Source organism: Nanorana parkeri, unplaced genomic scaffold (assembly GCF_000935625.1).
Source record: "Nanorana parkeri isolate BGI_ZX_2015 unplaced genomic scaffold, ASM93562v1 scaffold1444, whole genome shotgun sequence".
In the NCBI taxonomy this organism is placed as follows: Eukaryota; Metazoa; Chordata; class Amphibia; order Anura; family Dicroglossidae; genus Nanorana; species Nanorana parkeri.
In genome coordinates this window covers 81,267-95,410 of record NW_017307712.1, presented here as the reverse complement: position 1 = coordinate 95,410, position 14,144 = coordinate 81,267, and the positions used below count along the sequence as shown (strand labels likewise).

General features: G+C 47.7%; 1 protein-coding gene across 2 annotated transcripts in view; it reads right to left on the bottom strand.

Moving 5' to 3' along the window:
- Positions 1-14,144, bottom strand: part of PARP2 (poly(ADP-ribose) polymerase 2) — a 43,515-nt gene that overhangs the window by 27,866 nt on the left and 1,505 nt on the right. The window contains exons 2-6 of one of the 2 annotated variants that reach the window (XM_018570029.1): positions 11,876-12,095; positions 9,800-9,936; positions 2,697-2,903; positions 1,540-1,659; positions 1,333-1,403 (exon numbers count right to left, since the gene is read on the bottom strand). In XM_018570029.1, coding sequence (XP_018425531.1) covers positions 1,333-1,403; positions 1,540-1,659; positions 2,697-2,903; positions 9,800-9,936; positions 11,876-12,095 — 755 coding nt within the window. The remainder of the gene's footprint in view (positions 1-1,332; positions 1,404-1,539; positions 1,660-2,696; positions 2,904-9,799; positions 9,937-11,875; positions 12,096-14,144) is intronic. The other variant, XM_018570030.1, reaches the window with a different exon arrangement.

Here is a 14,144-nt window from a genome sequence, read left to right as displayed (position 1 = left end):
ACATGGCTCTTTCGGCATTATGCCAAAAGTGCCATTTTCGGCCGATATGTTTCGGCGGTCGATATATCGGTGCATCCCTAGAAATCATAGCACGAAACATATCACATACTTATCACAAGCTTGTTTTTATAGCCATCCGATTAGAACTAGAAGCACAACAGGCAATTTAACGCACCATGGCAGAACAACCAAATACTATCGTATTAAAGCAGCAGCCTTATCAACAAAACTTTACTAATGAATTCCTTAAATGCAAAAGAAAAAAAACCACTTAGCATCGTCTGCAGGCTGGCTAAAACAGCATATATCTCTAAGACAGTGGTTCTCAACCTGTGTAACCTCCGGACCCACATTTGTCCTTGGTCATTAAGTCGTGACCCAAGTGGTGCAGGTGATCGGACTGTGAGTGGGAGGTTCGTTTGGGGTGTCAATCAAATTAATGGCAATGTAAGTAAGGCACCTTCCACACTAGAACATGCAATAGGTGCGATTGCGTGGTACAGTGCATTAATCACATGGGACAGTGTGATTAACGCACTGTACTAGTTCAACTGACCCTCAAAAACACTGACAGACACACAACCACATTCACACTCCAAAAAAATATGTAATTTTTTTTTCTTTTTTTAAGATCCACCCGGTCTCCCTACCCTTATGAGAACTGGAATGGATCCTCAGCCTGGGTTTCAGTGTGGGCTGCTGTGCTGCGATGGAGCTCCATCCATATGTGCATTGCTTGTACAGCTCGCTTGCATGCCCTATAGAGGTGCCGAGAGCCAGAATGTGACGTCAGTCCAGTCACCTCTATAGGGCACATGTGAGAGCGGTAGGCAATGATGTAGGGACGGAGCTTCCTTATGGCCATATTTCCAGCCCACCCCACCTCAAGCTGGACATGCAGGGCCGGGCAGCATATTTTGAATGGCTGCTCGGCACAAGAACTTATGGTGCTGCGCTAGAGGGAGGCTGAGGAGTCTCTCACCTAGAAGGAAGGCATGGGACGACCCCCTGAACATGGAGTCGCGACCCACTTCTGGGTCACGACCCACCAGTTGAGAACCAAGGCTCTAGAGAATTTGGGACCAGGTTTTCAAACCCATACTAGGCCATCTGTATAGCGGATATTGATTTTTTTTTTCATAGGTCATTAAAGTTCAGGCCCAAATCTATTATTATACTGAACTGATAAGTGGGGAGATTGGCATTTAGGTAAACAGATATACCTAGTCCACAAACATAGTTGCATTGCTTTCTATTCTTGATTATAAAGGCATCCAGAAAAACATTAAATAATCCGTATTACTACAAATACAGATTTCAGGCAAAACATACCTTTCCAATTTTGCTGGAACATTCTGGATCAATCGGAGCTTTACCTTTTAAAACCAGAGTTTTCACTTGTTCTGTGAACAGAAAGATATTAACATAAGACATAACAAAATGAACAATAACACTCTGTTCAACTTTTGGTGCCTCCTAAACTTCAGTTCTTGAGTAGCCCAACAAGAAACATGCAATAAACCTATCAACCAACCCTACCTTTGCTGTCCTCTTCAGTTTCCACGATTTCTACACTTTTGTTCCTTCGGGGACGTTTTGAAGAAGTTGGTCCATTAGGGACACTTTGTTTTGGCTCGTCACTTCCTTGATCTACAGCAACTATTCAAACACAACAGCAAACAAAATTCCATCAAAACTAAACTCCAGATATACGTTAAAGAAATATTTTAATGCAACAGTATTCACAAGCCTCTCTTATTCCCCTGTATAGTAAATCTAATGTTGGTGGGAGCGGAAGTAGCACAAGGAAACAGTCTGTTGTGCTGCAGTACTTATATTCTAACAAGGAACATGTTGAAAGGAGAAGAGAGCAGAGTAACAGGGAAATAAGTTCACCAGTCTGCTGCTCCTCCATTCCCTGTCCAGTCATAGGCTGGGGAGGGACACAACCTGTAAGCGTTCATTAACCGCAAGAAAAAAAAAAAAAAAAGAAAATCAGGTCTTCTGCCCTGCCAGAGAGGGCTATGCTCTGTGGCAGAGCTGTGTAAGTCTCAGGGCTGGATTCTCAAAAACACAGTCCTATAAAGGACTTCCATCTGTGTATGCAGTTGCTTGCTTGCTTTAAACTAGGTTCAAAGACAGTTTTATTGTCACACGTCGGCTAGAACGATGAGGCTGAGTAATTTTCACTTGCCTCATAGTTCTCTTTTACGTGTTTGTTTTCATCTAGAGAGTAAAAAAACAAAATTTTACTCACCTTTACTGTTCAGCTGGCTGGCTGTTACACCCCTTCGCTGCAGTTGCTCAAGGTCCTGGGAGTCATCACGGACAATACAGTGTCTAGGATATGAGGACGCCGTGGGATATTTCATCGCTGCAGTGGAGGAGGCAGGCTGGAGGGAGAGCTGCAAGAGCCAGCCGGCTGCTGGGTTCAGGTCTAGCAGCCAGGTGACACTAATGTTTAGGTGAGTATATCTTTGACCCTAGATAAAAACAAGCACTTAATCCTTTCAGTGCGGGGATAGCCCCACTGAAAGGGTTAAGAATATTTTTTTCTCCTGGCGTTCTTCTTTAAACCTGGCCGACTTCTGTATGCTGCATGGTCACTGATGCAAATTGGTCTACAAAATATGTCACTTATATTACCAACACTGACCCATCTGAGTACCATTTGTTTTCATGGTTTGCACACTTACCAGATAAACAACGCTGAATCTCTCGCTCATGCTGAGTCTGGGTATTTTTCTGCACCATAGCTCCAAGATCAACTGTGTAAGGTCTGCCACCCAAACTTAGGGACACATGCTTTTCATCATCCTGCAGTGCAGACTCCAGCAAGACGCAGGTTTTGGCATCATAGGAGACCCAGTAATCATCATCTGACTTCCACTGCCATACAAAATCTGCAATAAAAAGGTGACATGAAAATAAGACATCACACAAAAAAATAAAAAATAATAATAATGCAATAATAAAAAAGATTTTTTTGTACTAACCCTAAAATTGTTCATTGAGGGACACAGCTTAATGGTAATAAGCAACCAACAGCTATGCTGCCACCTACATGAGGAAAGGACACTAGGCACACAGAAACTGAAGGCCAGCCCCATTAAGGCTATAACCCCTCCCACCTGTTCAGTTGTAGCAAGCAGTCCAAAGAAGACAAAGATTTTATGGCAAGTGCAAAACTCCTTTTTTCGCTGTTGTCCATCGAGGGACACAGTTTTATGGTAATAAGCAACCTAGGGAAACCCAAGGATAAAACAGCTGGATTTCAAAACTTTTTGACCGAAACTAGCATCTGCAGAACCAGATACATGGACCTTGTAGAACTTAAGAGAACGTGTAAACAGAAGACAAGGTTGCAGCCTTACTGAAAAGCTGGAGACATTTTTTCATGTTAAAATGCACATATTAGGCCTGAGGATTACTTAAAACCCCCAAACCATTATATTTATTCTGAAAGCAGAAATGCTGTAGAATGAATGGTGGCAGTTGTAATGTTTTATGTCATATGATAATTGTAAAACGATTTAATAAATCGATATTTTCAGCTAAAAAAATACTAATTAATTCATTGAAGGACACAGGCAACAGATCGTAGATCCTGAATGGTAGGGACGTCACCAAGCAGTAACACACTGAGGGATGGGCAACAACAAACAAAACACCCAAAAGACCCCTCGAAGCGCCGCCTGCAACACTTTGCGCCCCAAACCAGCATCCGCCGATGCGAACACGTCCACCTTGTAGAACTTAACAAAAAGGTGTGAACAGAAGACCAAGAGTGGCCTTACAAACCTCAGAAACAGAGGCCCCGTGGCGGAAAGCCCAGGAAGCCCCAACAGCCCTAGTAGAATGGGCAGTGACAGAAAATGGAGGCTCACGCCCCTTAACAGCGTACGTCTGAGTCACAACAGTACGCATCCACCTAGAGATGGTAGCAGCCGACGCGGCCCGAACCTTACGAGGACCCTCCGTGAGCACGAACAGGGAGTCGGTCCCGCGGAAAGAAGCCGTAGCTTCCAAATAAACATGAAGAGCGCGAACCACATCCAAACAGTGGAGCGCACGCTCCTTCCTATGGACCGGCTTCGGACACAGGGAAGGTAAGACAATGTCCTCATTCAGATGGAATGCCGACACAACCTTCGGCAGGAACGCCGGCCGAGGACGGAGAACCTCCTTGTCCCGATGCAAAACCAGCAACGGGGACTTGCAGGACAAGGCAGCCAACTCCGACACCCGCCGAACGGAAGTGATGGCCACCAGAAAGGCCACTTTCTGTGACAAAGATAGAAGCGGAATCTCCCGAAGAGGTTCAAACGGGGATTCCTGCAACACCGAAAGCACGAGATTCAGATCCCACGGAGCCAAAAGCGAGCGGACAGGGGGAGCAATGCGTGTCACCCCCTGAACAAAAGTGCGAACCAGAGAATTAGACGCCAAAGGCTGCTGGAAAAGCACCGCCAAGGCAGAGATTTGACCCTTCACAGTACCCAAGGCCAGCCCCTGAGCCACCCCGCGCTGCAGGAAGGCAAGGAGCCTGCTGATGGAGAACAAACGCAGGGACAGGGCCACACCAGGCAAAATAGGCCCTCCACGTGCGACGGTAAATTTTTCTAGAACCCGCTTTGCGCGCTCTGAGCATAGTGGAAAAGACCACATCGGACAACCCCCGGCTCTCAACAGCCACGCCGTCAAAGCCAGCGACTGTAAGAAGGATGGAACACAGGACCCTGGGACAGAAGATTGGGGCGCAGAGGCAGACGCCACGGGGCGTCCACCACCAGCTGAACCACGTCCGCGTACCACGCCCTCCAAGGCATATCCGGGGCCACGAGGACGACGGTGACGCACTCGACCGCGATCCGACGCAGCAGCCGAGGTAACAGATACAGTGGAGGAAAGGCGTAAATTAGACCGTAATGACCCCAAGGGGCCACCAGGGCATCCACGGCCTCCGCCCAGGGATCCAGGGCCACAAACCTGTCCACCTTACCCAGCGACGACAGAGCTGCTGAAAAACCTCCGGGTGCAGAGACCACTCCCCCGGATCCACCGACTGTCCACTGAGGTAATCGGCCTGCCAATTGTCCACTCCCGGGATGTAGACCGCCGAGAGAGCCAGAAATCGACGTTCTGCCCAGGACAGAATCCCGAACACCTCTCGACCCGCGGCCACGCTTTATGTGCCGCCCTGGTGGTTGATGTACGCCACCGCAGTGGCGTTGTCTGACTGGACCCGGACCGCCAGACCTGATCTTGTAGCCCGAAGAAACCAGCTCCCGGACCCAAGAGTCGGAGACGTGGGCCAGCCAAAAATCCGCAAAGAGCCAAAGGCGGCCCCCCACCCCGGGACCCGACCTTCATGCGGACTGGGGCTTGCCGGCGGGCTTGGCAGACTTGGGCTGCCACGGACGCTTGGAGGATTGGGAAGAGGAGGATTTGTTAAACTCACCGCCCTCGTCAGAGGGCGGAGGGGGCCGAAAAAGCTGCTTGTGAGCGGAGAAAGAAGGCCCAGGCTTCCGGCGCTGTTCCTGCTTGCGCGCCTGGGGAAGGTACTCTTACCCCCCGTCAGATCCTTAATGATCTCATCCAAGGTGGAACCAAACAGCCGGTCCCCAGTAAAGGGCAACTCCTGAAGAGCCTTCTTGGAAGCCTGATCCGCCGACCAGCACTTAAGCCAGAGCAAACGTCGAAGCGTCACCGCTGACACCGACACCCTGGACACCAAGGGCGCCGCATCCAAGGCCGAATTACAGACATAACGAAGGCCTTGCACCAACTGGTCCGCCAATTCCACAAAAGCGGGGGAGACGTTCCCTTACGCAAGACCCTCATGTAACATTTTAGCCCACTCAGTTAGAGTCTGAGAGACCAAAGCCGAAGCCAAGACCGGACGCATGAGAGCGCCCGAGACAGAGTACAGAGACCGCAAAAGCGCCTCAGCCTTCCTATCGGAAGGATCCGTAAAGGACGGAGAATCCTCCACCGGAATAACCGTGGCTTTGTTCAAATGAGAGACCGGCGGGTCCACCACCGGTGGGGAAGACCACTTAGACACAAAGTCCTCCTCGAAGGGGTAGCGAACCGAGAACCGCTTATGAACCGCAAGGGCCTTGGAAGGCCGTTTCCACTTGTAAGGAAACACCTTGGCGGAACGCCTACTCTTATGCGTCCCAAACTGCACGTGTGGCAGCGCGGAAGTGCTGGCAACGTCCTCAATTTTAAAGGGTCTCCCCGACAGCGCGGACCAGCGCTGAAAACCGTCTCACGTTCCTGGACCAGGAGCGTAGACGCAGCCTCATCCTCACTGGCCGAAGCAGGATGGAGGAATCACCCGGATCAGGATGAGGTGATGGCTCGGGCAGTTCCCCCTCCTCTTCGGACTCCCCTGACAAGGCAGGGGACGGCAAGGGCAGGGCCCGCTTCCTAGGTGGGCGCTGCGTCAAGGCGCGCTCCATGCGCGTCACAAACCCATCCATGACAGAGGAAAGATTCCAGGGACAATGCGGTATCCGCGGTACCACCCACCCCCCCTGAAGCACCAGAGAGACGCACGGGCGACAGCGCAGGCGTACAGGATGCACAAAGAGGGGATCTAGAGGGGTCCGCAGAGCGCAGCCCACAACCCTCACAAGGCAATGCAGGAGAGTCATCCCTGCGATCCATCCTCAGCAAAAACCACCCCACGGACCAGAGACCACCAGGCAAGGGAAAGAGGGACCCCCAGCAACTCACGACCCTCAGTGTGTGTCCCGGCCCAGACGTCCGACCCTGCAAGGAGGAGGAGCTCTGCACGTTGTGTCCTTCTCCTACGGCGTCCATGAGCCGAAAGGAAGACACTCCCCATCCGCCCGAGGCTATAGGAGGGCCGGGCGGAAGTTACGCGAAGAAAGGGCAATTTTGCCCACATCCAAGATGGCCGCTGCAGAGCCGCCTGGAGGCCGCAAAAGCCGGGGCCTCGAGTAGCGGCCACCGCAGATGTGGCCGCCCTACACAGGCGGCCGCTGGGGACGGAGAGCAGCGCCCGTCCCCCACCCCAAGAGCACCCGAATCAGGATGTGAGGATCAGACCGAGACAACCAGGACGGCGGCCGCGGAGCCGCCCGGAGGCCGCATCCAGACCGGGACCTCGAGTAGCGGCCGCCAAAGGAGCATCAGCCGCGAGGTACCACCCACACCACCACTAAGCACCCAAGGCCCAGGTACCCCCCGGAGGGGCCCTGCACAGGAGCCAGCACCATGTAGGTGGGAGGGAGGGAGGCGGGGTGTTTTGTGCCTAGCGTCCTTCTCCTGCAGGTGGCGATATTACCCTACCATTCAGGATCTACGATCTGTTGCCTGTGTCCTTCAATGAACGGGAGAGAAATGTGTATGTACTTTTTTCATTATTGTTTTTTTCATTATTTTTTCACTAAACTTTATTGGTATTACACAGGAGCTAACAAGCCCGTGTGTGATAGCATTTGGAGGCAACAGGTTCTCTTTATGGAAACTGTCACCTCCAGTACAGGAGTTCTAGCACGATCTCCTGTTACAGCTGAGATGGGAAGGCTGCGAGTGTAGCGTTCCTGTCTCAGTTTCCACAGGTCCGTTCTCAGCTCTGCATCCTGAACTAATTTGCTGTGCCCCCAGAAGAGCGGGGGACCCCGAAAACCACATCGGGGAGGGAGGCAGCAGTCGGGAAGAGAGCCGGCAGACAGTGACAGGTGGTGACAGAGACGGCAGCCAGGGAGAGATGCAGCGGGTAGTGAGAGAGGCCGAGTGACAATCAGACTGCTTACAAGTGATCTTGAACGGCTGTACTTCATGTCCTGGGCGTCAGGAATTCAACACCCTTGACATAGACAGTCGTGGAACACCTCCTGATGGAGAAGCCATTCCCCTGGATCCAGACATTGCTAAAAATCATCCAGAAAATCTTCCAAATCAAGTAAAAAATCCAGCAAAGAGGAAGGAGACAGAGGGCACTAAGCATAACACACAGTATGGGTATGTGCCCAGTATCCATTTATCCTGTAGGCAGCAGTATTACCCTTGGTTGGTTATAACCATAAAGCATTGTTCTTCAATGGACGATAGAGAAAAGAAGAGTAAGCAAATCAGTGATCACACACACAATGCAGAGATTTTCTGGGGCACATACAAAAGCTGGTTTAATGAAAACAATTGAATGATGCCAATTCAGCAGTAACTGTGCATAGTCATGTTGAAAGTAGTGTTAGTTTATGTAGTCACTTCATATAAAATGTTGCTTAGCTAGAAGTATAAACAGTTAAAGTAGTATTAAACGCTCAATGTTTTCAATAATTAAAAGGGTTTTTCCCCATAGTTCTCCTTAGGGTAACGGGAGGCGCAAACTAGCGTCCTCCTGTCACCATAAGCTCAGTATACCGCGAGCCACAGCTCGCGGTATACTGAGGCGCCCCAGTATACCGTGAGTTACAGCTCGCGGTATACTGAGACGCCGCAGCTAAAGCGGATGCCGACAATTATGTCTGGATCCGCCCAGCTGCGTGAGTGACAGCTTTCTCTGCCTATCTAGAGGTAGAGCCAGCTGTACCCGCCCCCTCCCCCGTCCGTTCCGCCAGTCAGCGCTGGAGGATCGGAGCGGGGAGGGGGGAATCCAGCCCCTCCCCTGTCACGGCTCTCTGTCGTGACAGGATCGAGAAGCGAGCGAACGCCGATATGTGTTCGCTCACCTCCCGATCTTCTGAGCCGATTTGTGACAGTCTCATTGTCACAGGTCGGCTAGAACTATGAGGTGAGTGAAAAGCACTCACCTCATAGTTCTCCTTTAATCCATATCAAACAAATATACATTGCCCAGCAAAGTATTTATTTATATTTTTGACTAAGGACTTAGTCATTGTGTTTCCAAAAAACTGGCTACAACTGTGTCAGTGCAGCTTCCCTAAACTCCTTTCCAGTACAAGATCACAAGCAGCCTCTAGCAGCCGTCCATCTAATAGCTTGAAGAAGAGAGGAAGGAGTGGGGAGCAGAGGATTGGCTTCCCTGCTGTGTCTATGCGTTTGAGGAAACACACACAGCTTACTAGGACACACGAGGGTGGCTCCATAGGACCTTGTAAGGGAAGAGAGCCACCCTAAAACAGGATATCAGGGCCAGTGCTCAGGGCACCTGCTGATTCTGGAGGACACTAAAACACCAAGGAGCAGTATTGATTTAATCAGTGATTTCCTTAACCTTTTGATTTCACTATCACTTTAAGTCTAAGACCTACGACTATGGTCGTATGTAATGAAGAATTTAAAAAAGAACATATGAAAACTTAATTCTTGCAGGGGGGCTACCCAGGGACTGCAAGAGTTGTGCTCGTTTTGGTCTAGTCTAAAATAAAATGATATACTCACCCGATCCTTGGTCCCTGCCTGGCTGCTAGACCAGTCCCCACAGCCTCTTTCCTGGGCTGTGGCAATCTAAAGGACCTGCGAGTCATCACGTCTAATACAGTGTATTGGATGTGAGGACGCTGAGGGACATTCCAATGCGGGAGCAGACGTGGAGAGATGAGCGGTTACCACAGCACAACTGAGGATTGGGTGAATATACCTTTTTAAAAATTATTTTAGACCCTAGACAAAAACGAGTACTTAACCCTTGCAGTGCAGAGGTAGCCCCACTACAAGGGTTACATTTAAATATGCCCGGAGTTCTACCCCCAAAAAACAAAAATCCCTTGAACATTTTGCAGCACTCTTGGGAACTGTACATCACATTATGAAACTTGAGATATATTTTTAAATGGCATATGTATAACTACAAACTCACATTGGTCCTGTTCCTTGACTGCAAGACGTATTTGTCTTTGGTAACCACTCTTTGTATTTTTTTGGATCATCTTCCTAAAATCCACTTGCAGAGACACGCCTACGGCTGGTGAGAGTGTTAAGCTTTGTTTCCCATTGCTAAGGAAAAGAAGAGATTTAAGACAAAAAGTAGATGTGCTCTCATACCTTAAAGTGTATGGAAACCCCAACAATGACATTCTCTTACTTTGAGTCTGTTAAACAATAAAAAGTGTTTTTCGATATCTGTTCAATTGCTGATCAGAAATACAGTGCTTTTCTGTTACCTCTAGAAGCCACACTACCCCCCACACCCTGTCAAATCTGTACTACAGAAGAATTAGTCCCTATGCTGTAAGCTGTGGGTATGAGAGAGTGGAAAGATCCAGTAGTTTGGAAAAAGATAACTTGGCAGGGCTGCCACCACTCACTCCACCAAAATTAGGGATGCGCCGATAACGATACCAGTAACGTTGCCTATACCAAGTATTTGGGCGAGTACTCGTTCTCGCCCAAATGCTCCAATGCCTAGCCCTATATCCGAACTTCCAGTTTTAGGAAGCCGGGCAGCGGGTCATTACATGCGGCCTGGCTTCCTGATTGGCTGGAAAGCCGTCTCCATGCCCCCTTGTCACCGTATGACTCGCTGCCCAGCTTCCGGATTGGTCAAGAAGCTGGCCAATCAGGAAGCCAGGCGGTGAGTCATTACCCGCCCCCCTGATTGGCCAGAAAGCCGGCTCCATGCTGCCTCGTCACCTCAGGAAGCCGGGTGGTGAGTCTTTACACACTGACCAGCTAATCAGGAAGCCAGGTGGCGAGTCATTAGATTGTAAGCCCTCAGGGGCAGGGCCCTCCTTACCATCTTGTCTTGTATTGTAACTGTAATGTCTTCCTTTTATTTTAAAGCGCTGCGCAAACTGTTGGCGCTATATAAATACTATGTAATAATAATAATAATAATAATTACACGCCGCCTGGCTCTCTTAACGGGACTTCCGGTATCGGTATTGGAGAGTACTGACAAAATAAATATTGGCACACATGCTCGATAGCGAAAAACCGGTATCGGTGCATCCCTAACCAAAATGCTATGTTGTCAGCACATAATAAAAATGATAATCTTAATGTTATTACTGGCAGATGAAGACTTATTTGAAATACACTTTAAAGTCCAGTCCAAGTCAGTCCATCCAAAACTGGAATCTTTAAATGAATACCGGTTTATAGATTTTTTTTAGGCACACACAGTCACTTCAGGAAATTTGCAAACTTCAGGTTTTCAAGAGTCAGTTGGTATGCTCAGACACTGTTAAGCTAAGCAAGTGCAAACAGACTTAACTGGTTTTCGGACATTGGTATAGCTGCCCTGTTTTTCCATTATTCATATCTAGCTTACTTACTATGGAATATTGTTATGAGGTAATTGTAAACAGCACTCCTAGGCTGATTATTATTAGCTAGACTCATTGGCACCTGACTGACTGTCGATGGCAATTATGGTGCTGTGTTGCCATCCAGAGTTGGACAAAGGTGAGATACACCTCACATAGGACTTTTAATACAAGTGCTAAGGGCAACACCCACAGGTGTGCTACCAAGTTTTCTGAACAAAAACAGCAACCCAGGTACAAGAGAAAGGAATTCATAAGAGGACTTTGACCAAAGATGGCGTCGCTGGAACAAAAAACGACTAAAGGCCACACTTCAAGAAAGACTGTAAGCAGAAGGCATTTTCCTGTGAATGCCTAATTGCCACAAAGTCCTGTTTGAATACAGAATCCTGTAACCCTGTAACTCGACATTAAGTGACATTTGTGTGTCCTCTTATAGAAACATTCCATGTACTAGAAAGGATAGATTTAGTGGGTGCATGTGTATGTTTGTCTGTATTCAGCCTTATGTTTGTGTTTGTACTGCTTTTCCTGTAAGTAGTTTGTGCACACAGCATTTTTGTATAGTGTAAATACGTTAAATACTACAGGTGTCAGTTTCCTTGGGCTTTACTACAACAATCAGACAAACATTTGTAAAGGTTATGCTGAACATTTCAGCACCTTACCCGAGTGCTTGGTTAATTTGTCTGTTAAGCTCAGCAGCATAAACCATCCACATGTCTCCATCATTCAGCCATTCCCAGCGGGTCACTAGCTCAGACTTTACAGCAGATTTAGCTATGACTTTTCCAGATTCGGCAGATGCAACACTCACATCTTCAAGTTCAGTCTTTATAACAACTTCTGGCTCAGAATCTGCCTCAGCTTTCCTCTTCTGGGACACTGCTACAGAGAAATACAGATTTTTTTTACAATAAGAAGTAATGTATATTACCTTGTTACTCACAGCTAACCAGAAATGAACTCAGCAAGCATTCATGACACTTCATGGCAATGATTCTGTTAAATATGAAATTGGTATAACAACTTCAGATAAAATATATTAATAGTCTATCATTGATTTAACAACAGAAAAAGAACAGGCAGGAACCCACTGTCTTGAAAGCCTCTTGGAACTAGAGTTACTGGGAAGTCTAGCTTAGGATTTCCCAAGTAGTCTTCCAGGAAATCGCATGAGAGGTAAACAAGAGTTTATCAGATTAGAGAGGAACACATCTTAGAGAATTCTCCTCTCAAAAGGCTAACCATGGGCATTATAATGATTAGGGATGCACCGATATATCGGCCACCAAAACAAAGCAGCCAAAAATGGCACTTTTGGCTAAATGCCGAAAGTGCAATTTTTCTGCCGATAGATCGGCACATTCCTGCTTTCTCTCCTCCCCGCTGGGCGCTGCTCTGTGTCCCAGCAGGGAGGAGAGAAATTGTGATAGCCGGCCGAGCGCCGGCTATCACAATCACAAAAAAGAAGGTAACAAAAGATGTGACCTTCTTTTGCCTTGAAGAAGGGACCCTGCGTGGCCCTGAAACGTCGGCTCTTTTTGATTATCGTGACACAATTGCCCAATAAAAAGCACTTATTCATTTAAATTATTTTGAGTGCTGGTGACCTATATTTTTTCTACTTTGTAAATAATTAAGGGCATGGTGTGGTTACTATATCCTCAATTATGAATGAATGGGAATGGATCTACATCACCTCCTGTTCATTCATGATTGTGGTTATAGTAATCATACTATAGTCTCATGTTATCAATGAACAGGAACACTCAGTATAGAGGATTCCTGTTCATTGATAACAGAGGCTGCAGAAAAAGAGATTGAGGACTTTTTCTATTTTAAAAGGGAATTATCAGGGATTTGTTTAGACCCATACTATTTCCCCAAAGCCCCTAAAAGTAAAGTAAAAATATTTTATAAAAATGAATAAAAATAAATATAAAACAAATTAAAAAGTTTATTAGTAGACTTTAGTTCTATACTGATGAGTTGGGAACAACCAGACAAAGCTTACAATGAAGGTAACACATCTGAAAAGGCCTGCACTATCCACTCATCCGCCCACAAAAGTGGAGGGCAGAGTCAGGAGACTTGTCAAACGTGCTCTACTCTTAATTACCGCCAGTTTTCCAATCAGTAAACTGTTGGTAATTGTGAATCTGCCACAGTGATAGCAGCACATTCTTAAAGTGGCATTAGTAAGAACTACCTAAATCTGTCACAAGTGTCAGAAAAGCTACTGAAACTGGCAACCTGACTTTCTTTTAACCACTTCCCTAGATCTGAGCGGGCGTCTTTAGACGTCCGCTCAGTCATGCCCCCCTCACGCGCGAATGGGAAATGCCCGTTATTTTGAAAACAGGCAGCAATGCCGGTTAATATACAAGTGATCCGCCGGCTATAGAGTCGCTTGTATGAGGTCCCGTGATGTGCGCCCCCCTCCCGCTGTCAAGCTGGTCCCGGGCTCCGCTGTGCCCGGTGCGAGCACGGGACCAGCATACTGCCTCTGTCACAGGGGATCAGAGGGAGGTCGGTACACGACCTCCCTCCGGTCCCCTCTCCGGTGTCAGAATGCGGAACTGATGTATATTACATCACTTCCGCATTCTTGTGTCACTCTCCAGCTTCAGATGCTGGAGAGAAGCTGATGAAGCAGATCTGTGCTTCATCAGCTTCTTCAGGGGGGTCCTAGGTGACATTAGGGGTCTTGGAGACCCCTGATGTCTCCACAAAGAGGACCTGTCACATATTTTGCTATCACATAAGGGGGTTTCCTTAGCCCCCTATGTGATAGCAATAAAGTTAAGTGGGGAAAAAAAATAGGAAAAAAAACATTTAAGTTTCCCCCCCAAAGATGTAAAGTTACAAATAAAAAAGAATTAAACATTTTTTTTTAAAGTCCCCACCTATACATACACGCATGCAAACATGCGT